Source organism: Ailuropoda melanoleuca, chromosome 7 (assembly GCF_002007445.2).
Source record: "Ailuropoda melanoleuca isolate Jingjing chromosome 7, ASM200744v2, whole genome shotgun sequence".
Classification (NCBI taxonomy): domain Eukaryota; kingdom Metazoa; phylum Chordata; class Mammalia; order Carnivora; family Ursidae; genus Ailuropoda; species Ailuropoda melanoleuca.
The window spans coordinates 52,616,469-52,638,027 of record NC_048224.1 but is presented as its reverse complement, the minus strand read 5'-3'; the positions used below and the strand labels follow the sequence as shown (position 1 = coordinate 52,638,027).

The following is a 21,559-nucleotide window of genomic DNA, read 5'->3' as shown; positions in this document are numbered from 1 at the left end:
GTGCCCCAAGAAATGGAGGGTTCTAACAGGTGAAAGATGACTTTCCCATAGGGAACTCAGGTAAGGCTGCTTGGAAAACAGACCTGGCAGACACGTATTTCCAGAAGGTATTTTAGAAGGAAAGAGAGCCATAAAGAGGCCCCAGGGTCCTGGGTAATAGTGGGTGAAGGGCTGCTTGGCTGGATCATGGGCTATATGAGCAAAGGCTCCAAAGACAGGCTGGGGAAAGACTGTGGGAAAGCCTTAAATGTCAGGCTAAACAGTTTCCTGCTTCATTCCATAAACAAAGGAGAGATGCTGAAGGTTGTTTGAAAGCATCAAGATGATGTTGACAGAGCTGAGTACTTGGGAAAGAACTCTTTACGGCATTAAGGAAATCAAAGCCCCCAGACTCAGGGTAATTACAGCTGAGCATTCTGACAAACTGGATGTAATCTTATCAAAACTGGTGGAATGGAATCTGCGAGGTGTCAGGGTGGCAAGACGATGTGCCAGAAACTCAGGGAAAGAGGAAATGACATAAATGTCATACAAAAAAGGGAGTACACAGAAGCAAACACTTCTGCTCTTTTTTTTTTTCTTCTTGTCTCCTTAAGAGATCAAAAAAGAAACATGTAAGGACCTTAGAGTCACTTTCATTATGGAAGCTTGTAAAAGCTGCACACCATTTAGCCCACCCCAGACATAATGAATCAGGGCCTGAAGTTTAAACAAACTCCCTCAAGTGACTTTTATGAACAACAAAGTTTGAGGGGCATTGGAACAGGCCATAACAAGCCAAGATAACAGAACTTCTTGGTAAATACAACCTACTGGGATAAGGTGGGGGGGACAATCTTGAACAAGTTATTAATCTCTCTGAACTTTAGTTAGCTCACTAGTAAAATGAGTGTAGTAACCCCTCATCAGGTGGTTGTGGAATTTGCATTAGTATACATACACACATGTATATTTCCACGCATATATACACGTGTCTGCGTGTATCTATCTCCCTACCACTCAAAAGGCTGTCTGGCATTGTATGTGCACATGCACGTGAATAAAGAGCCATCTAGCCGTAAAATCTATCTAGGAGATAAAACCAATAAGATTTGCTAAGAGACTGGATGTGGGGAATGGGAGATTTCCTGGTTTCCGGAATTAGCAACTGAAAAGAAAGTAGCACCATTTCCTCAGTGGTGTGAGGTAGGGAAGGGGGACAACCTGAGTTCAGTCTGGGACATGTTGAGGTTCAGCCGCCTTCAGGCTGTCCCAGGAGAGACATCCAGTGGGCATTCGGGCAAATGGTTCCACGTGCTGTGGACAGAGATCTAGGAAGAATACATGGATATGTGAGTCACAGTCCGAAGGCAGTAACAGAAGCCACGGGGTGGGAGAGATCACCAAGAAGGAGCGTGTTGTGTGAGCAGAGTATCTGAGACGGAACCCTGACGAGCATCAAAATGTGAGGACTCGGCAGAAGAGAGAGAATCCGTACAGAAGCTGAGGTGAAGCAGGGAGGCAGGAGAGCTGAGGCACAGGCGCGGAGGGAGGAGAGAAGGTGTCCACAGGGCCCAGGCTGCAGACTGGTCCTGGAAGATAAAGATTAGGAGCGGATTTGGTGGCGATGAGGTCTTTGTGACCTTGGCAAGAGCACGCTCAGTGAAGAAGGAGAAGAGGAAGCATCCGAAGAAGGAATTCAGAAGGGAAATTGTGGAACTATCACAGGGATCAAAAACAGACTTCAGAGAGCGGCTGAATGTGCTCCCAGAGTAATTAAAAAGTCTTCACATCTCTTGAGCAAGCGCGGTTTGAGATTATATTTTAAAAGACTGCACCACAGTGATAACTAGAGTAGACCGATTAAAAAGCTGAGACAAAAAAGCATACAATCCTTCTCTTACAAATAAAGGAAACCAAAGTCACTGCTTTAATTAAATAGGTAAGATAGTTTCATATAAAAATGAGAATATTAGCTGGGGCTCAACCGTAACAGAGGGGTGTGAAACCGGAAGCCCTTTGTGGCCAGTCAGCCATGGCAGCCATGCTGGACCCAGGGTGTGATTTGCCCTACCCTCACCTGGTGGGGAAAAGCAAGGGAAGCCAACTATAGAACCCACCATGGATGCTCCCATCTTTTACAAAGACGGTGAAAAGCTGCTCCAACCCGTGAGATGGATGTGTACCTGTAGAAAGCAGGGACCTGACCTGAGACAGGGTGGGGCTGGAAGGCCAGGGCCTCAGCTGAGGGGCACCGGAAGGGACCTCAGTGAAGCCTCAAATGCTCTTGCTCCTACGGCCCTGGGGGAGTGTCTCCCAACCTGCCAGGGGGCAGTTTGTAACTTAAAAGCGCTAGACTGGCTTCTGAGGGCCTAAAAAAGAGCTCCGAATGTTCAGAGTCCACATGGTAAAATGCTGGAAAACAGACCAAATTCCTTTTCAGCTTTAACAGCACTGAGAGAAGTAAAAGAGTGGTTTTCAAGTATGTGTGTGTGTGTGTGTGTGTGTGTGTGTGTGTTAAAAATTTACTTTGGCTACAATGGATGGTGTCCGGTCTTACTAAAAGCTGAGGGGGCTCCTGTGACAGGTGCAGGGCAGGGATCGCTCTAGCACAAACAAGTAAGATGGGAGAGGCAAAAGGCATTACCCAACAGGCACCAAGAAAGTGTGTGTGTTTGATATACACATGAGAAATTTGCCTCCTGGGCATATGAAAAACCACAATCAAGGCAGAAAACGTGATTTCCTATGAAGAATTTACCAAGCAAACAATCTGTTAACAATTTGCGTCTCTGGTTACATAAAAAATAAACTGTTCCACACCGGTCAGAATTTGAAGTTATTTTTATAGTATACCACGGTACTATGATACCCCAACTAGTTGAAGACCACTGGAGTCTGAACAAAGACCCTGGGACACCAGTAGAAGGTGTAGGAGCCAGAGATGGGGAGCTGAGCTGGGGTCGCTGCAGCAGCAGGGAGATCATCCCACAGGGAAGGACATGGCAGCACGGGGATGGGAGGCACCAGGAAGAGCACGAGCAACCCCAGGCCCAAAGAAGGCTGGGAGTGGAGTATCTCCAATTCTAATTGTTGTTGTTGTTGTCTTTTAAAGTAAACTCCCTACCCAATGTGGGGCTCGAACTCATGACCCTGACATCAAGAGTTCCATGCTCTACTGACTGAGCCAGCTGGGTGCCCCTCTCCAGTTCTAGTTTTGAAACTAGAGAGCGGGCTGGTGCTGAGTATCATGGAAGTGGCTGTTCCCAAGACTTTTATGCGGGAAAATTTAGAGGACTTATTTGGCATTCTTATTACAGTGTGTGTTTAGCTAGTGGATTTGGCATCATTTTGGGTCTCAACTATCCAAGATGGTCACCGAATGGCTGGTCAGGTGGCGCTAATTCTCCTAGACTGTTGTTGAGCTTATGAAAGTAGGTCATAAGTCACATTATCTCAAAAAGTAGGGTGGGGAGGAGACAAGGATCAAAGTCATTCTATAAACTTGACTGCCATCAACAGTGACAGAAGATATGCTGTTAAGGGCTGGATATGGAAATGCCTTGTTTGTTTACGATCTACCTTATTTTTATTTTATTTTACTTTTAAAGATTTATTTATTTATTTTAGAGAGAGAGAGATCATGGGGGTGGGGTAGGGGAGAGGGAGAGAGAGTCTTAAGCTGACTCTATACTGAGCTCCGAGGCTGACGCTGGGCTCAATCTCAAGACACTGAGATCACGACCTGAGCCCAAACCAAGAGTTGGAGGCTTAACCAATTGTGCTACTCAGGTGCTCCCTACCTTATTTTAAAAAAATGTTTAAAGCAGCTTACCGAAATATCTTTTTTTTTTTAGAAAGAGAGAGTGTGAGCACGCGCACACTCACATGAGTGGGGGAGGAGGGGCAGATGGAGAGGGAGAGAACACCAAGCAGGCTCCATGGCTCAGTGTGGAGCCTGACGTGGGGCCTGGTCCCACGATCCTGAGATCATGACCTGAGTGGAAATCAAGAGTCAGACACTTAATCGACTGAGTCACGCAGGTGCCCCTTTCTGAAATATATTTATTTAAAGGATTAAATTAGATACAGAGCAAGTTCAGAAAAAGGGCAAATTAGGTATGGGTAAATAAAGTAAAAATAAGAGAATCAGATTAGGATGTATGCTATAAAGTCCTTTAAGGTAGTTAGAAGCGAGCCATAAATAGGGCTCTGAGCTTCCTGGAGGCCAGTGCAAAGAGGAAAAAACCCAAGTCATCTACAGGATTCCTAATGCCTATAAGATTAACAACAAAGCAGCTTCACGGGAGAAGCATCGTACTTTTTGGTCCTGAGCAAAACTTTCCTCATAGGTTCTCTTAAAAGTGACACTTTGTGGCACACTGAGAAAAATCCTCAAGAGCATCTTACAAGAGACAGACCATCTAGATCCATATGGCTCTTTTCCATTCTGTCCATCAGGGCAAGGTAAAGGCATAACGCCAAGGCACAGATCAAGAGAAGCAACTCTAGGAGAGGCCACAGACAGTAGGCCAAGTGTTGGTAGCTATGTTATGGTTGAGATTAATCCAGGAATTAAATTTATACCATTTATGGCACGGATGTCTCTTTGGATAATTCTTTATCCACATTCTTCTTAAAACCAAGCTTGTTAATATTTGGCCAGAAGAGAGTTTAAAATTATACGTTTGGGCTAAACCCTCAAGCAGGGCTTCTCTGTGGTGCTGATTAAGGGCAGAAGAGTGGTTCCAACAATCAACCTCATTTCTTTAGAAAACGGCCTATGGGCAGCAGGGTCTGTGAGAGCACGGGCTTAGAGACTGAGAGATTAGGCCTGGGGGCTCTTGGAGCCACACGGATCTAGGCTGAAATGTTACTTTTACCATTCACTGGCTGTGGGACCTCTCTGAGATCATCAGTTAAATGCAGAGCCATTCACCTTCCACAAATGTCTCCTGAACCCCCACGACGTGCAGCATAATCAAATAACACCTACTACCTACAGTTGTTCTGAGGGTCAAACAGGTAAATGCACTTAAAGCATTTAGCTCAGTGACTGGCACACAGCAAACATTCAACAGACGCTAAAACTAATAATAGTAATAACAAAATAATAATCATAATAAAAGATTTCTGGCTCCACTCTGATACAGAAATCATTAGAGGATGAAGGTCTCAGGTCCTACTTCACAGAAGATGGTTCCAAGAATTGTAAATTTTAGCTGGGAAAGGTTCTAAGTCACCCACAAAGACACCAAAAATATCCGAAAAGCACCCGCACTTTTAAACCACATTAACTTACTGGTAAATGCTCCAAGCTAAACGTGCCTGGAGGTACCTCACTGAGTCAACCTGTTATTTAAGACTTCGATACGAGCCAGTTCCATTTTGGAGAACATCTGCCGAAATGATGATTTTAGCTGTAGAATGTCGACGTCTTGATGTTTTGATGTTCCTGAGGGAAACATGCTGGTACCTTCAATAATCTCTCAATTTGTTAATACTACATAGAATATAATTTCTCCCATAAAACGCCTATGAAAACAAAAAGCCTCCTTAACCCTGAATAGAGAACAAACCAGCACTGCGTCAGGGATGCTGGACGGGTCGCTAAATCACTCATTAGCCAAGAATCATCTTTCTGTACAACAGTCCCACAGGCATAATTCAAATTCGTGCCTGAGCAAAAACACCAATCCCTACATAACAGCCTGCAGGAGTCCTCAACACTCAAGATCTCAAATGTGGAAATCTGCAGATGCTAAGCAGGTCCAGTGTAAACCATTCTTTTGATAGTAATTAGGTAGTACAGATAGCCTTTGAGGCCACTGTGAGTTCATCACAACAAAACCATGCCGTCCCCACAGAGAAGCATTTATATGCTTCTTTCCTGTACAGCAGGGGAGCATGCGACTCATCCAAATGCGGGCTTCAGTCATGAAGGTACAAGTTTAAAAACGACTGGGCAGTATTTATCTGGACTTGAAATTACCTTACAGACTGTGGCACGCCCAGAAGTATCAAGATGTGGGGTTCTATGAGAATCAGCAGCGGGGCTGGGCAGGACGGAGATCTATATTGTGCCCATACCATTCGTCATTCGTAACACATCAGGTTCGTATCCATTGAGTCAAAGGCCAAGAAAAGATCAATAAAAGCTACAAACAATCTTTGCTTTTCCTGACAGATTTCCATATGAAGTGATGAAGAATGGTCGATGGTGTAATAGCTGTGCCTTGCCGAGAATGCCGCCATGAGAGACCAGACGTCCAATTCATCAAGAAGAAAAATGGCATCTGTTTTAGATGGAATGCACTGCAAGCTAATGAGGCCAATTATATTGGGGGAGGGGGGTCAAAGAGGCTTGTTATTTTTCTTTCTTTTTTTTTTTTTTTAAAGATTTTATTTATTTATTTGACAGAGATAGAGACAGCTAGCGAGAGAGGGTACACAAGCAGGGGGAGTGGGAGAGGAAGAAGCAGGCTCACAGCAGAGGAGCCTGATGTGGGGCTCGATCCCACAACGCCGGGATCACGCCCTGAGCTGAAGGCAGACGCTTAACTGCTGTGCCACCCAGGCGCCCCTCCTTTCTTTTATTTCTATCTGGTGGGTTAGGCTACTTTCTAATTTTAACCAAATTGAACCATTCATTCATTCAATCAATATTTACTAAGTAACGAATGCTAAGCATTGTGCTTAGTGCTAGGGACACAGTGGTAACTGAACAGCCATGACTCCTATTTTTAGGGAGTTTATAATCTGCACCCTTGTTTATGGTAGTGAAAAAAATGTCAAGGATAATGGTCTACTGGCAGAAGAAGAAATTTTCACCAGGTGCTTTTAGTTTGAGCTTTTACATCATCTACTATAAGAGGCAATGTTAGAGATGCATTTGGGGTGTCATGCTGTTTGAAACTGAATTTCATCTATAACCTTTCCAGAGGAAACCACCCCATCCACTAACTCTGCTAAGGTGATGGGTCTTGGAGGCCATATTTATACCACATGACCCCACTTCCCTGAACACTACAGTGTGAATTAGGGATAGACACCTGAACCAGAGGAACCAATCCATGACATTCTACTAGGCATTTGAAATTAGGGCCCAAGAATGAACAGACTGTGGTGGGTGGTGGGGCTGTAAGACTAGGGGAAATGGGGGATTGGAAGTCAATTTAGCAATAAACAACATTTAATAAGAACTTAATAAGTGCCAGACCCTGTGCCAGGTCCTAGCGATACAAATATGAACAAGACAGACATGGTTCCCACCCTCATCTCTAATGGATGAAAGAGCAGTAAGTAAATAAATACATGAAATAAATAGTGTGCTAAATACTATTAAGAAAAGAAATAGGATGCTGAGTTACAGAACAGCACGGAGAGAAGGATTACTTGAGGTAGGGTGGGTGGGGAGGCCTCTCTGAGAAGGTGACATTTAAACTGAACCCAGCCATGAGAAGTGATAGGGAAGCCCATTCCAGGCAGAAAGAAGATTAAGTTCAAAGGCCCCGGGACAGGGAAGAAGTCATGTATTCTCGGACAGGGAAGAACTTGTGTATTCTCAAGGCCAAATGTGTGAAGCACAGTGAGAGAGCAGCATGAGGGAGGATGGAAGAGGCAGGCAGAACCGGGATCACACAGGTTCTTGTAGGGCTTTGTAAAGGGTCTGGACTTGAATGGGCAGCCAATGGAGGGTTTTCAGAAAGAAAAGACATTGTACTGCCAACATTTTAAAACATCACTCTGGTTTGAGGACAGACATATAGACTAATGGGATAGAAGAGAAAGCCCAAAAATCAACCCTTGCATGTATGGTCAATTGATTTTAGACAAGGGTGCCAAGACCATTCAATGAGGAAAGGGCAGTCTTTTCAACAAATGGTTCTGGAAAAACTGGATATCGACACGCAAAATAATGAAGCTGGACCCCTATGTCATTCCATACACAGAGTAACTCCCATTAGATCATAAACCTATTGAATGAAGTTGGACCCCTACCTTACACCATATACCACATACAACAATTCAAAATGGATCAAGAAAAAAAAATAAAAGCTAAAAGTATTGAATTCCTAGGAGAAAACACAGGGGCAAATCTTCCTGACACTGGATTTGGTAATGACTCCCTGAATATAACACCAGAAGCACAGATGACAAAAGAAAAAAAAAGGATGAACTGGACTTCATGGAAATTACAAACTTCTATGCATCAAAGGATATTGTCAACAGAGTAAAAAGACAACCCACATAACAGGAAAAAAGATTTGCATATCACATATCTGATAAAGGAATTAATATCCAGAATATGTTAGGAACTCCTGTAAATCAGTAACAACAAAGAAAAAAAAAGGATGAACTGGACTTCATGGAAATTACAAACTTCTATGCATCAAAGGATATTATCAACAGAGTAAAAAGACAACCCACATAACAGGAATAAAGATTTGCAGATAACATATCTGATAAGGGAATTAATATCCAGAATATATTAGGAACTCCTGTAACCCAGTACCAACAAAACAAACAGCGTGATTAAAAAATGGACAAAGAAGGCAAAGAACTTGAATACCGTTTCTCCAAAGGAGAAATACAAATGACCAATAAACACACGAAAAGATGCTCAACATCATTGGTCATGGGTAAGAGGGAAATCACGAAGAAGCACCCTTTACAACACATCAGAATGGTTATTAAACAAAATAGAGAAAGTATTAGTGAGATTATGGAGAAACTGGAACCCTTGTGTATCGCCGGTAGAGACATAAAATGCTGTGGCCACTATGGAAACACGCTTGGGAGTTCTTCAAAAGTTAAAAATAGAATTATCACATGATTCGGTAATTCCACTCCCAGTTAACAGACCCAACAGAATTGAAGAAAGCAGGGACTCGGACACAGGCTGGCACGCCAATGTTCACAGCAATATTATTCACAATGGTGAAACAGTACAAGCAACCCAAGTGTGCATTAAGAGAGAGAAATGGATAAGCCAAATGTGGTGTATACAAAGAACAGAATTCATCCACGAAAGGGAATGAAATTCTGATACATGCTGTAACATGGATGAACCTTGAAAATACCACGCTAAGTAAAACAGACCAGACACAAAGGACAAACATTGCAGAACTGCACTTACATGAGGTCCTTACAATAGGTAAATTTATAGAGAAAGAGGCAGAATGTAAGTTACCAGGGGCTGGGGAGGAAGGGCGAATGTGGACTTACTCTCTAATGGGTACAGTTACTGTTTGGGCTGATGGAAAAACGCTCTGATTGTGGATGATGACGATGGTCACATAATGCTGTGAATATACTTCCTGCCCCTGACTTATACGCTTAAAAATGGTAAATTTTCTGTTGTATATATTTGACCACGATGAAAAGAAGTATTAAAAAATCCCTCCCCCTCTGGGAAAGCGGATGGGAGAGAGGGGGCTGCGCCCTCAGGGGAGCTGGTAGGTGGAGAGGACGGCATCGGCTTCTTGAGAGTGAACAGAAGAAATCACAGGGACCGGAGAGAACCGAGAAATCAGCTGCAGTCTGATGGCCTCTGGTCACAGGAGGCCCAGCTGGGCTTCCTGCACTTCATTCTGGTGAGCCTCACCCACACACTTCAGTGAATTGACTGAGACTTGAGCTGGACGGAGTGGGGCCTTGTTCCTTGCAAGGAAACAATTCCTGATGAAGGCAGGGAACAGCTGGGATCCGGCAATGCTGGAGGCTGCTGGTTCCTAAAGCCAGACCACAGCTCCAGGAGGGCAGAGAAACTGCTTTTTCCCTCCGCTCAGTGCCTAGCACCGTGCCTGGCGCGAGGTTGGGGGGCAGGCCTTCAATACATGGGTATTAGATGAACGCTGAGAACCTCCCCTCCCCGAGTCTATAAAGGTCTGAGCTTCCATGTTCTCGCTCACCAGATTCATACCCATTTTAAACCAAGGCAACGGAGCCCCCAAATCTGTCCTCATTATTGATGTCAATAGCCAAGCTTGGTTCTTCACAAGGACTTCTAACTCATTTGTTCAAGGGCAAAAGACTATGCTAAAATTTCAATTCTGCACCCTTCTACAAAATTTGAGTTTCAGGATGCCCAAGATTTATTGGGTTTCCAACAATATTCATCAAACCCGGTGTGAAAAACAGGTTAAACTTACTTTCTCATGCACATAGAAAACACAAAAACGGTTTTTAATTTAATAATTCACTGTTGGTCATAGATGAAAGAAAAGGTCTCCTTCCTTAAAACACTGGAGTCAGAATTTCAAGAGATCTTTAGATGGCAAAAATGGAACTTGGCTCATTTGATTTTTCTCAACCATTCCAACAACCAGGGCATGCCATTACTGACAAGGGAGAAGCTGACACAACCTAATTTTACAAAAGAAGGGGAACTGTTACCCAAAGAATTGTTTATAACGATGTTGGGCTATTACACGATTAAAATGGTACTCTATAACGAGAAGACGTTTGTAAAATATGGCTGAACGAATAAAAGAGGAAGACAAAATTATACGTGCAATTTGATTACAGCTAGGTGAAAATAAGGTTAGTCACTATAAAGACTGGAAGGTATCAAAATGAGAAGAAAAAAGTGGCAATGGGGCAGAGGAATTATATGTGGAATTTTTAAATGTATTTAAAATTAACTTTATACTATTTTAAAAGTCAGCTAGAAACACACACACACACACACACATGCACACACACAGAGACACACCCATGGCTCTAGAACAAAAACGTGAACAAATGGAAGGAAGAATTTTGGTCAATGAGCTGCCCCATCAGGTTGGGGATAAACAAAGACGAGTCTGGGGTTCTCTAAGGCGGGGTTTCTTCAAGTGTTGATCCTAGGACCAGCGACATCACCATCCCCTGGGAACTTGCTAGAAACACAAACTCTGGGTCAACCCCAGACCTACTGGATTGGAAACTCTGGGGATGGGGGCCCAGCAGTCTGTTCTGATAAACTCTCCACGCAGTGCAGATGCCTGCTCAGGTTTGAGAACCACAGCTCTAAGGACCTTCCCAGCCTGCCAGCCTGTGCTTTCCACAAGTCTATAAAGGGTCCAGCTTTCACACCTTTGTTGTCTCCCCAGACACCACTCTCACTGTCTACAAGAGCTTCATATGACTTACTGGATCAGGTCCAAAGTCAAGGTCCTCCTTTTGTTACCAAATTTCATCTTTGCCACCATGGCTCGCTAACATGGACTGTGCTTATATGCATCATCTCATTTAATCTCCTGACACCCCTATAAACTAAATAATATTACTATCCCCATTTATATAATATATAATATCCCCACAGATGAGAAAACTGAGGCCAAAAGAAGTCCAAGATCGGACAACTAGGAAATGATGAAACAAAATGACTTCAGGGCACAAGTTCGTAAGCACCGCTGAGGTTCAAAGAAGTCCACAGACGGTGGGCGCTGGAGCTGGTGTGTGAAGCCAGGCCTGATTTCAAAGCCTGCCTGCTGTGTGGCCACTCAGCTCTGCTGCCTCATGCACTCTGTGAGACAGGGCCATTTGCTCACTGCCCCTGGAATACATCACTGCCAAGAATCACATTGTTTGCAAATATCCACTGTCTGTCTTCTCTACCACCAACCCACGTCCGTCCTACAGCCTCCGCGAGGCCTTCCCGGCTGTTTCCCTAAGATCCCTGGCTAGGATGGGTCACTTCCTCCCCTCTCTTCACCCCCACCGGGCCCTATCTGTATCCCTCTCAGGATCTTTACCAGTTCCCGCCCTGAATTATAGTTCTACACATGCTCCTTTGGGGGAGGTGGTGGTCTGAGTTGGCCCGGTGCCACCGGTGACGGACACAGAACACGTGTTGATGGAGTCAATCAATGTGTCTTTTATGTGACTAAATTCATTTTCTAGATATTTTATGTATCTTATCTGCCCAGCTCAAGACAGTAAGCTCCTTAAGAACAAGGACCAAATCTTTTACTTATTCTATATTTTCAAGAATACTCAGCCTGGGCCAGATACACAGTCAAGTCTATAATATACGAGTGAATTCAAATAGAATGCTATTGGTACACAACTCTGTTATAATCTGTCCTACTAGTTAAACCCTGCAAGAATGCAGCATATATTAATGGAGGAAAATTAGGTACTACACAAAAATGGATCCAAGCAACTCTTTTTTTGTAGATAGATAGAAATAATAAATTCAATGTTTTTAATAGTGTTAAATAATAATCAAGAGGATTCTATGAGCACATTTTCCTGAAAATTTGTTCAAATTTCCATGCAATTGGGAGGGAAAAAAATCACAGCTCTGTCTTTTAAAAACAAGAGGCTAAAATATGCCTTCATTATTCCTCTTTTTTTTTTTAAATGAAAGCATACTATTTTAAAAGATCATAACATAAACCCTAATGTCTCTCGTAAAGAAAATGTGGATATTTTCATTCTAGGTATCTATCATCTATTACAGTATGTTCTAGCCCAACAAATATACTTTTAACAGGAAGAAAAAAATCTCATAAATATTCTAACTCCTACCACATACCCAGAAAGCAAAGGTACAGAAAATCAGAACATGTATTTCAATAATATTTAAACCTCAAAAACTAGATTTATCAACTTTTAGGAATAAGATAAGAACCAAATGCTGCCTCTCTTAATTCATAAATCCTTTAATTTAATTCTATACCCCAATTATGTGCACCAGAGGAAAAATACCAAGCCACAACATATTTTTAACAAACTGGAAGGCACAGATTAAGAGTACGTAACAATAAAAACAAATAAAGATGATCAAATTATTATGGCCTTTCAATAGTCATTTATTCCCATCCCAGCCTTACACAGTACCCACATGGTCTGACAGTAAATATATGACAAAAGATCTGATGAGCTTGGCGATGCTCTAAATCTAAATCAATGTACCACCACTGAACAGACAGTGTAAACTTACCAGCTCCACAGATCCATAATGTTTCCTACTGAAATCCCCACGTCTACAGCCTAGGTCTTCCGAGACAGAGCTGGAACAAAAATGCTTCATCAGTATTATACATAGCGATCTGGCCACAAACCTTCTGCAAAAATCGACTACCATTTGCAAAAAGGGCTGCTATGGAACAGGCTTTGCCCCAGCTCCTCACTGCAGGGGAGCCTCCTTGCAACAGACACAGTCCTCAGCAGCCATGGCAGAGCCCGGCGCTCATGGAGCCCTCGGTAAAAAGAAAAACACCCGAGTCATCCCTGGAAGTATAGGCAATGATTGAATTAAATATTTAGTCATTTGGAATCGATTGAGATTTCCAAGGCTACTGGTGGTTTATAATTTCATTTCTGTATAACCAAAGGGGATGAGAAGCCCTGCAGTAAACTTGAGGCCAGGGACAAAGCTTGCAATTATCTTTCCTTTAAGAGAGCCTCTTTGTCCCAAATATTCAACATAAAAATAACCAGCATTATTTGATGCTATAAAGCAGAAATGAAACTTTAAATAGGAGGAGGAAACTTCAAAATCCCGGTAGGCCCCACCCCACCCTTTTTCATTTATGACAATATGACAATATGAAAAAAAAAAAAAAAAGAGCAGCACTGACAGAAAATCCAGAAATCTAACTTCAAGGATCTTTCGTTTTTATGTAACAAGCGCTAATACTTCCCCTGCACCCCCCCCAAGGCTTAAATCAGATAAGAAAAATCATTCACATTGTGAAGAGCAATTAAAACAAGGGCAAAACTCTTACTGCATTTACATCTCGAATGCAGAGTTCCACACTCAAAAGACACAGATCTTATCGAGGAGTCGGTCTATTTAGGACCACAAGCGGTGCTCCTGAAACCACCAGAGCTCCACAAATGCGAGCAGCTTTAACAAGTTTCGTTCTCGTAGATGTCATGCAAATAACTCTAGCGAGCTGGAGAAAACGAGACTGCACGGCAGCTACATGTCTAATCGCTCCAAAATATTTGGGATCTAACATGCAAAGAAAGGTGCATTTTGTACCTTTTCATCCTTCCTTAAAAGGTAGCTACATTTTCTAAATTACAGCCTTCTTGGCACGCTCAGAGAGAGACTGACTCCACTGTTCCGCATCCACAGACCTGACTCTTTGCCAGGACACTCTTTGATAGGCTCCAAGCAAGACAGCATGAGAGAAATCAGGGTCTATTGGTATTCTGCGTCCACCATTTCACAGAGATGGCTGAATTAATCTTATATGAGAAATTTAACCTTTTGTAGTCCTCATTTCCTTAGCAGAAAATGTGCAACAAATTAACGAATCCAGCTTGGAAGGGTGCCCCAGATATTTCCCAGGCTACCATCCTGCTTCCAGAGACAGGATTTTCTAGCCCCCAAAAAAGTCTCTGAAGGAGATTTAAAACTTCCCTCCATGGCTTATTCCGGTCTGTATTAAATATGTCCTCTATGCCCATTTTCCTAGCCCGTTCTGAAAACCCTCCTGGAGAATACTGCCAGTGCCCTACATAAGAGTTTCCAGATCCTTCCCCGGTGGCCCTGGGTTACCAAGAGAGTGGTCTCCAGGAGTGTCTCTGCACCAGGCCAGGGAGGGGCACAGAACGAACGCCCAATGGCTAGTGACTGAAAGCTCTGTCTGCCCAGTGCAGCCCACCTTTTCAGTTTTTTTGGGGGGGGGCACCACCCCACCACCAACAGTGGCAGCAGCTTCTAACACAAATGACCAACATCATGAGAAGAGCAAGGATGCTAGGCTCTGGGCCCCTCCCCAGGTGGCCCTCAGCACCACCAAGGGCGTTCTCAGCTCCCTAACTTTGCCAACAGCCAAAAACTAACACAAAAAAAGATGACCACCCTGCATCCTGGGGCAACATCCTTAGAAGCTTCATAGCGGGAAAGCAGTGTCCTATGAAAACAACCCGGAGAGACAGAAACAGAACATCTGCTATCCGTTGCCCTTTTCCCCCTCTAATTACATTTCGTGCAATTCGCTGTGGAGACAGCGCTTGCTAATGGCGAGAGCCAGGCTGAACTATATGGGGTGCCTTTCTGCGGCTACCGGAGGCCCTCGAACCACCATGTCACAAAACCCTCTGGCCTCCCCGACTCCCTCCCCAGGCTCCCTGGCCCTTTGGTACCCACCACAGGAGATGTGATTAAAGGAGTCCCCCAGAGCTCCAAGAGGAGCTTTGCTCTCCTGCGGGTCCCAGTGCCTGGCTTCGTGCTCGGCACAGAGCGGACATGCAGGGAATGTCTGTTGTACTGACGAAGGTGTTTGCACATCGTTTGGATCTTACTTACAAATGCCTGAGAGCACCCTAGTGAGCCCCAAGGCAGGCTGCCTGTTGACAGTCTCCCTCCTCTGCCAGAGGTCATTCGTCCATCAGTCCAGACAGTCCTGGCCCAAGAAGCAGACACCGCTATGTACCCACCAAAACCTATTCTCTTTTCCTCTTGGGCTTGTCACTAGACAACATTTCCTAGCCCCTCTTGCCGTGTGACCACATGAGTGAGCTCTGGCCAAGAGAATATGAGCTGAAGCGCTATGCATGGCTTCCAGGCACATCCCATGGGAGGCCCTTACTTTCCTTCCCCTTGGCCAGCAGGGTGGAAAGGACTACAAGGACCGGCAGGAGGGCAGAGCTTCAGGATGGAAAAAACCTGGTCTCTGAAAGACCAAGTGGAAGGCCACACCTCCAAGAACATCTGTATCAGAATATGCTGTGAGCAAGAATCCACACTGAGTTGTGTCAATCCCATAGCATTTCGGTTTACCTGTTAAAGCTGCCGTGTCACCCGAACTAACACGGAAGTGGGTACCTTGCAGTGGGGGTGCTACCTTAGCAACAGCCTAAAATACATGGCACCTGCCTGGGAGGTAGGCAGCCGCCAGTAAGGAAATGGATCTTGGTGGCTGGGAAGATGGAGATCTAGGGAACACAGCAGCAGAATATGTGACAAAACATATCCCCAGGGTTACGTCGAAGGGGGCCCTGTGCCTCCTGAGCCTGCAGCTCTAAGGGAAAGTGGTTGGATACAGCAGTGAGGCTGTGCCTGGCCCCTCCTGGCTGACCTTAGCAAAGTTTTTTCTTAAAGAAGAGATGAGCCCAGGCAAGAACCAGATGGGTTTCACACAAAGGAGAAAGGTAACAGAGAGGGTCTAGACACCAAGGGCCTCGCAGGCTTGAGAAATCACTGTTTCTGGATCCAAACAGGAAGAGTTCTGTTGTGGGCAGAAATGATGGGTACCTCCTTCCAGACCCAGCCCATACATATTTCCCACGAATAATCCTTGCTCTCTTTCCTCACCCACTGGCTGACTGGAGAGGGCTGTGAGGACCAACAGGGGTGAAGCCCCAACAAGAAGGAGCCTTGGTCCCTACGTGACCACAAAGAAGATCCCCAGTGGCACGAGTGAAAAATAACTTTCATTATTCTATGTCACTAAGATTCAGAGTTTATAAGAACAGCTGATTTTATCTTAACGGCTACAGCTCTCTGTCATGAACAGACAGAAGAATAACTCCCACAGAAAGGGGCGGTCAGAGTGCTGGTGGGCCAGGATGACTCTCAGGGGTCAGCAAACTACAGGCCCCCTGACCGCCTGTTATTGCAACCAAAGTTCCATCGGCACACAGCCACACCGTGTGGTTGCAAGGAGTCTGTGAGGGCATTTGCATCACCTCGGGGCTGCGCTGAGCAGCTGCAACAGAGACTGTATGGCCCGCAAAGCTCACGCTATTTACTGTCTGGCCTTTTACAGAAAAATGTTTGCCCGATCACTGCTGTATAGCCTCGCAAATCCCTGTCGCTGGTTTCAGGCCTCCCCGTGAACTGGGATTAATAAAGCCAATGGAAATGCTTGAGTCCATGAGAATCCCTGGGGGAAGCTTTCTAAAAATGCAGATTCCCTGGCCCTATTCCCAGAGGTTATGATTCAGCACGGCTGTGACTTTAACAAGCAGCCGGGGGAATTCTGATGCAGGTGGTCCATAGATAGTGTTTTGGAAAAATACTGCTCTTCCAGATGACTCCGGAATCCCTGGGAAACCCATCAGCCATTCTGCAGCACTTGCATCAGGAGGGACAAGGCCATGTTTGTTTTAACGGGAGGACGCGTGATATAGTCCTTGCCGGCATGTGATTCGGTCACAGATATATAAGTTATTAACCTCTCTGGGCAATAGTTCCCTCCTGTATAAAACGTGGCTGATAGTATCGCCTACAGAACAGGGTTAGAAAGGGTAAATTAGAAAGAACAAATAAAAATTTATTTTAAGCACAAGTTCTGTCACATAAAAACTACTTGATGTGTGTCAGCTACTGTATTATTACTCTTCTTAGTGTTAGAGCCCTGGGAAGGGACATTTGACATCAAGGATTATCCACTTTTTAAAGAGTTTTAAATAAGACACCACACCCCCACAGCAGAAGAGGGGGTTTGGGGCCAAGTAGCAGGCCTCCCGGGACGGGGCCAAGTGCAGCCTCATGGCTCAGCATGACGTCTCCTCCCTCAAAGGGTTGCCCTAGCAGTGTGACCCCACCTAGAGAATTATTGGGAACCAAGAGCATGTCACCAGCACAAGGCAGGTGCAAAAAAGAACCAGAGAGTTTGAGCTCCTCACTCCCATGCAATGTGTTCTGGGCTCTAAATAGAAACTTTGTTTTAGCAAATTAATGTGTGAGGATGCTGGATCACACCTTGCAAGCATGCACAGAGCTGAGGACCTTCATGTCACGTCTTTAAGTAAGGCCTGGGATGAGAGCAAAGATTTCCAGCCCCACAAAGAGGCTAGAAAAATTACCATTATATAAATCAGGTTCCCAGAAAGCAGGACAATCCCCTCCAAAGAATCAAACTAAATAAGGAAAGAAAGGAAGCTGACACTCAAGGGTTACGGGTCCTTTACTCAACTGACCTAGAGATTCGTGACTCCCCCTGACGATGGGCCAGACCCCACCAATCCAGGCCCCTGTCATTTCCAGCCCTGCTGAAACAGTTAAAGCCAATAGCGACTGCGGGGACTCTTCCTGGGTCGGCAGAGAGAATTTCTGAGAAGCAACAGGCTGATTTTCAGAAGACTACTGACAGGAGAGTTCAATGTCAGCAGCACCAGGACGAGGCCTCAGCCCTCCTGATAAGCAGATAGTAACAGACAGATGGAAGAGAGCCCCCTATTTGAGGAACAGAGAGGCTAAAAAATGTGCCAGACTACAGATTTAGGCTTGGACAGAGCGTGAGCCTCCTAACCCCAGGAACCGGAACAGCTTACCGCAAAGAAGGGACTGGTTGTCTCTCCCGAAGGTAAGTGACACCAGAAAAGCCGAGATGCAATCGTACAGTAATTTCCAATGATGAAATGGAAGACTTCTGTCCTCTTTTGAAGACAGTTCAGATACGAGGAAGGGAGAATCAAGCAGGCAGATTTGTAGAGTGTAAGGAGACCTGGAAGTCAGAGCCCCTTGGGTCTTGCTTCAGACACAGCTCCCTGTCCCCTACCCTCTTTCTGGGGTTGCAGCATCACGTGTTCCTTGGACCAGGATGTTAGGTTTAGCATACCCTTAGCAAGTTCCCCCAGCCATAAGGGGGTCAGACAGGGCTGGATTTGGAGCTCAGCTCTATGGCACACCAGCTCTGTGACCCCAGGCAAGTTACTCATCCTCTCTGAGCCTCCTTCCTTGTCTGTATTTCCATCTCCACGGCAAGATTAAAATATACCACCATAACGTGCTTAGCACAACACCTGACGCATAGTAGCCACTAAATAAATGTTGGCTATTCCAACTGCCGGGGACCTCATCTGTCATGGTCATCACCATGCCTTTTGTGTCTTACAGAGTACCTGGTTCATAGCCGGCTGCTCAGTAAATTGGCTGAATAAATGAATCATGAATAAATGATAATGTCTGCTCACCTTGGCTCTGCTTACACCCAGGTGGGTTCCTGCCTCCTTCTCGTTCCCCTTCCTCACCCCCCATCTACCATTAGATACTCTGACAACCTCTGGGTACATCTGATGTTACTTTCTTCATCACTAAGACACCTTTCTCACCTGAATCCTCGTTTCTCCAACATTCTGGAATGCACTCCTCCTACAGTATTTATGTATCCACTAAGTTTCCGACAAAGACACATGTCCCTGGAATTCACATGGTTCTCTACTACAATTCAAGCCTTCTGGTAATTCCTTGCAAAGTTCCTCTTGATAATGATCTCAACCAGTGCCTCTGAAATTCTCTCTCTAGATAAAAAACAGCAACCCTACCAAATGCTGTCAAGGACTGGAGCAGCCGGACCCCTCAGACATCTCAGTGGGAATGGAAAATGGTAAGCTAAGCCTCTTTGGAGAACAGTTTGGCAGTGACTTATAAAATTAAACATGCAGTTACCCATATGACCCTGTAATTACACTCTTGGGCGTTTATCCCAGAGAAATGAAAATGGATAGTCACAAAGATCTGTACACAAATGTTTCGTGGCAGCTTTCTTCAGAATAGCCCCAGGTTGGACAAATCCTTGAAGTCCTTGGAAGGCAAATGGTTAGGGGGCACCTTAGTGGCTCAGTTGATTAAGCACCCAACTCTTGATTTTGGCTCAGGTCGTGATCTCAGGGTCGTGTAGGATAGATCCCCGAGTCAGGCTCCGAGCTCAGCGGGGAATCTGTTTCTCTCCCTTTCCCTCTCCCTTTGCCCCTATCCTAGTTCACACTCAAAAATAAATAAGTAAATCTTTAAAAAAGAGGGGGGCAACTGGTTAAACAAACCATGGTATATCCAGCCCATGGAGTATTGCTCAGAAATTAAAAGAACACACTGCTGATAAATGTAGCATAAATTTCCAGGGAATCAGTGTGTGAAAAAAGCCAATCCTAAAAGGTGTGATTCCATCTATCTAACATTCTTGAGATGACAACATGGTAGAGGGGTGGGTGTGGTTATGAAGGGCTGCTTGGGGAGCCTGTGGTGAGGAAGCCATTCCCTGCCGGGCCTGTGGTGATGGCTAAACAAACCCACCCATGTGACAGGACTGTGTGTAAAATGGGAACCTAGGACCAGTGGACTGTATTGGCCACAACTTTCTGGCTGTGATACCGTACACCAGTGATACAAGGTGCTACCGTGGGGGAAACTGGGTAGAGGGCACCTGGGATCTCTCTGGGTTATTTCTTTATTTCTTTTTGTAAGTAAGCTCTATGCCCAGCATGGGGCTCGAACTCACGACCCCGAGATCAAGAGTCACACATTCTTCCAACTGAGCCAGCCGGGCACCCCTCTCTCTGTTTTCTTACAACTTCATATGAATTTATGATTCTCTCAAAATAAAAAGTTTCATTTAAAAAAACTCTGAGTCAAAATTCTTTCACTCATTCAATAAGCAGTCCCAAGCAGGTATGAGGTACCAGGTCCTGGGCTCAGGTGCTAAACCTGAGATGTGTGGTCCCTGCTCTCACAGTGCTTACGGTTCAGTGGGAAAATGTCAAGGACACAGGACTTCAAGGGAACAGAAATATTGTGGAAGCACAAGGCACACCTGTGGAGAGCAAATACGGTAAACTGTAAAACAGCCTCTTTTTATTCCCTCATGGGTAGCATATGCAATCTTCAGGTGCGGGTGCCCAGAGCAGAAGTCGGGCGGGGGGGTCTGTCATGCTTTTCTCAGCTCAAGACCCACCATCCAGAAAGCTGGGAACCACTACTTACAAGAGGATTCCTGCAAATGTAAGGTCTGCCCATCTGCTCTCTCCCTTCCCCACCCTTCAGTGACCTGAGCTTCCCTTTTCCTTTAAGAAAAGGGACTGAAGAACCTTCCAGCTCCGAGGATAATTTGCCCACAGGAGACCTATACAGGCATGACCACAGAGTATTAAGCAGAAACTGGTTTAAGGAAAAAAAAATCAACAGAAAACATATGTTGCTGCATACCTCCCTTGATCACCTGCAGATCTGGCTTCTTTGGGGAAATCCCTCTAAGGTCTGTGTCCCCAGGTCCTCAACGTTTTCCCACTGAGATGCACAAGACCTGCCTCCAACTGCACCCGGACCCTGCAGGGAGGCACGCTGTCCAGAGTGGGTGCTTCTGAACAGTCCCCCGCGTGCCAAGGGTCCTAGAGAACACCCAGGTCATTCTGACGCTTGCGACTTAGAATGGTGTGGTCCTTGGACCAGAGCTGGTTAGAAATGCAGACTCTCAGCACCCCCCCCAGAGCTCACGAAACAGAATAGCAGGATCCCCTGAGCACTCATATGCATATGGAACTTGGGGAAGCACTGATTTTAGATCTTGGTTCTCAAACCTAGCTATATATCGGAATCAGCTGGATTTTTTTCTCTAATCTGTTTTATTATGGAATATTTCAAGACATAGAAAAACAACATAATGAACATAAGACAGGCCTGAAACCCCTGCGTACATCTCTTTGGTCCCACTGTCATCTCTCCCTCCCCTGAAATAATCACTAAATAATACTGGTTTATACTTCCTGCTTGTATTTTTATATTTGTACTGTGTGCTTATTCATAAACAATATACAGTATTATTTAGCATGTTTTAAAATTTTACACAAATAAATACCATTACTATGCATGTCTTCCTGCAACTAGCTTCTCTGGCTGAACAATTTGTTG

The 21,559-nt window shown here is 44.8% G+C and overlaps 1 protein-coding gene across 3 annotated transcripts in view; it reads right to left on the bottom strand.

The window, feature by feature from the left end:
• GARNL3 (GTPase activating Rap/RanGAP domain like 3) overlaps positions 1–21,559 on the bottom strand; it is a 146,001-nt gene that overhangs the window by 97,120 nt on the left and 27,322 nt on the right. The window contains exons 1-2 of one of the 3 annotated variants that reach the window (XM_034664550.1): positions 13,961–13,983; positions 12,914–12,983 (exon numbers count right to left, since the gene is read on the bottom strand). In XM_034664550.1, the coding sequence (XP_034520441.1) occupies positions 12,914–12,983; positions 13,961–13,968 (78 nt within the window). In that variant the 5' untranslated portion in view covers positions 13,969–13,983. Of the gene's footprint in view, positions 1–12,913; positions 12,984–13,700; positions 13,803–13,960; positions 13,984–21,559 lie in introns of those variants that run through there. The other 2 variants (XM_034664551.1, XM_034664549.1) reach the window with 2 other exon arrangements.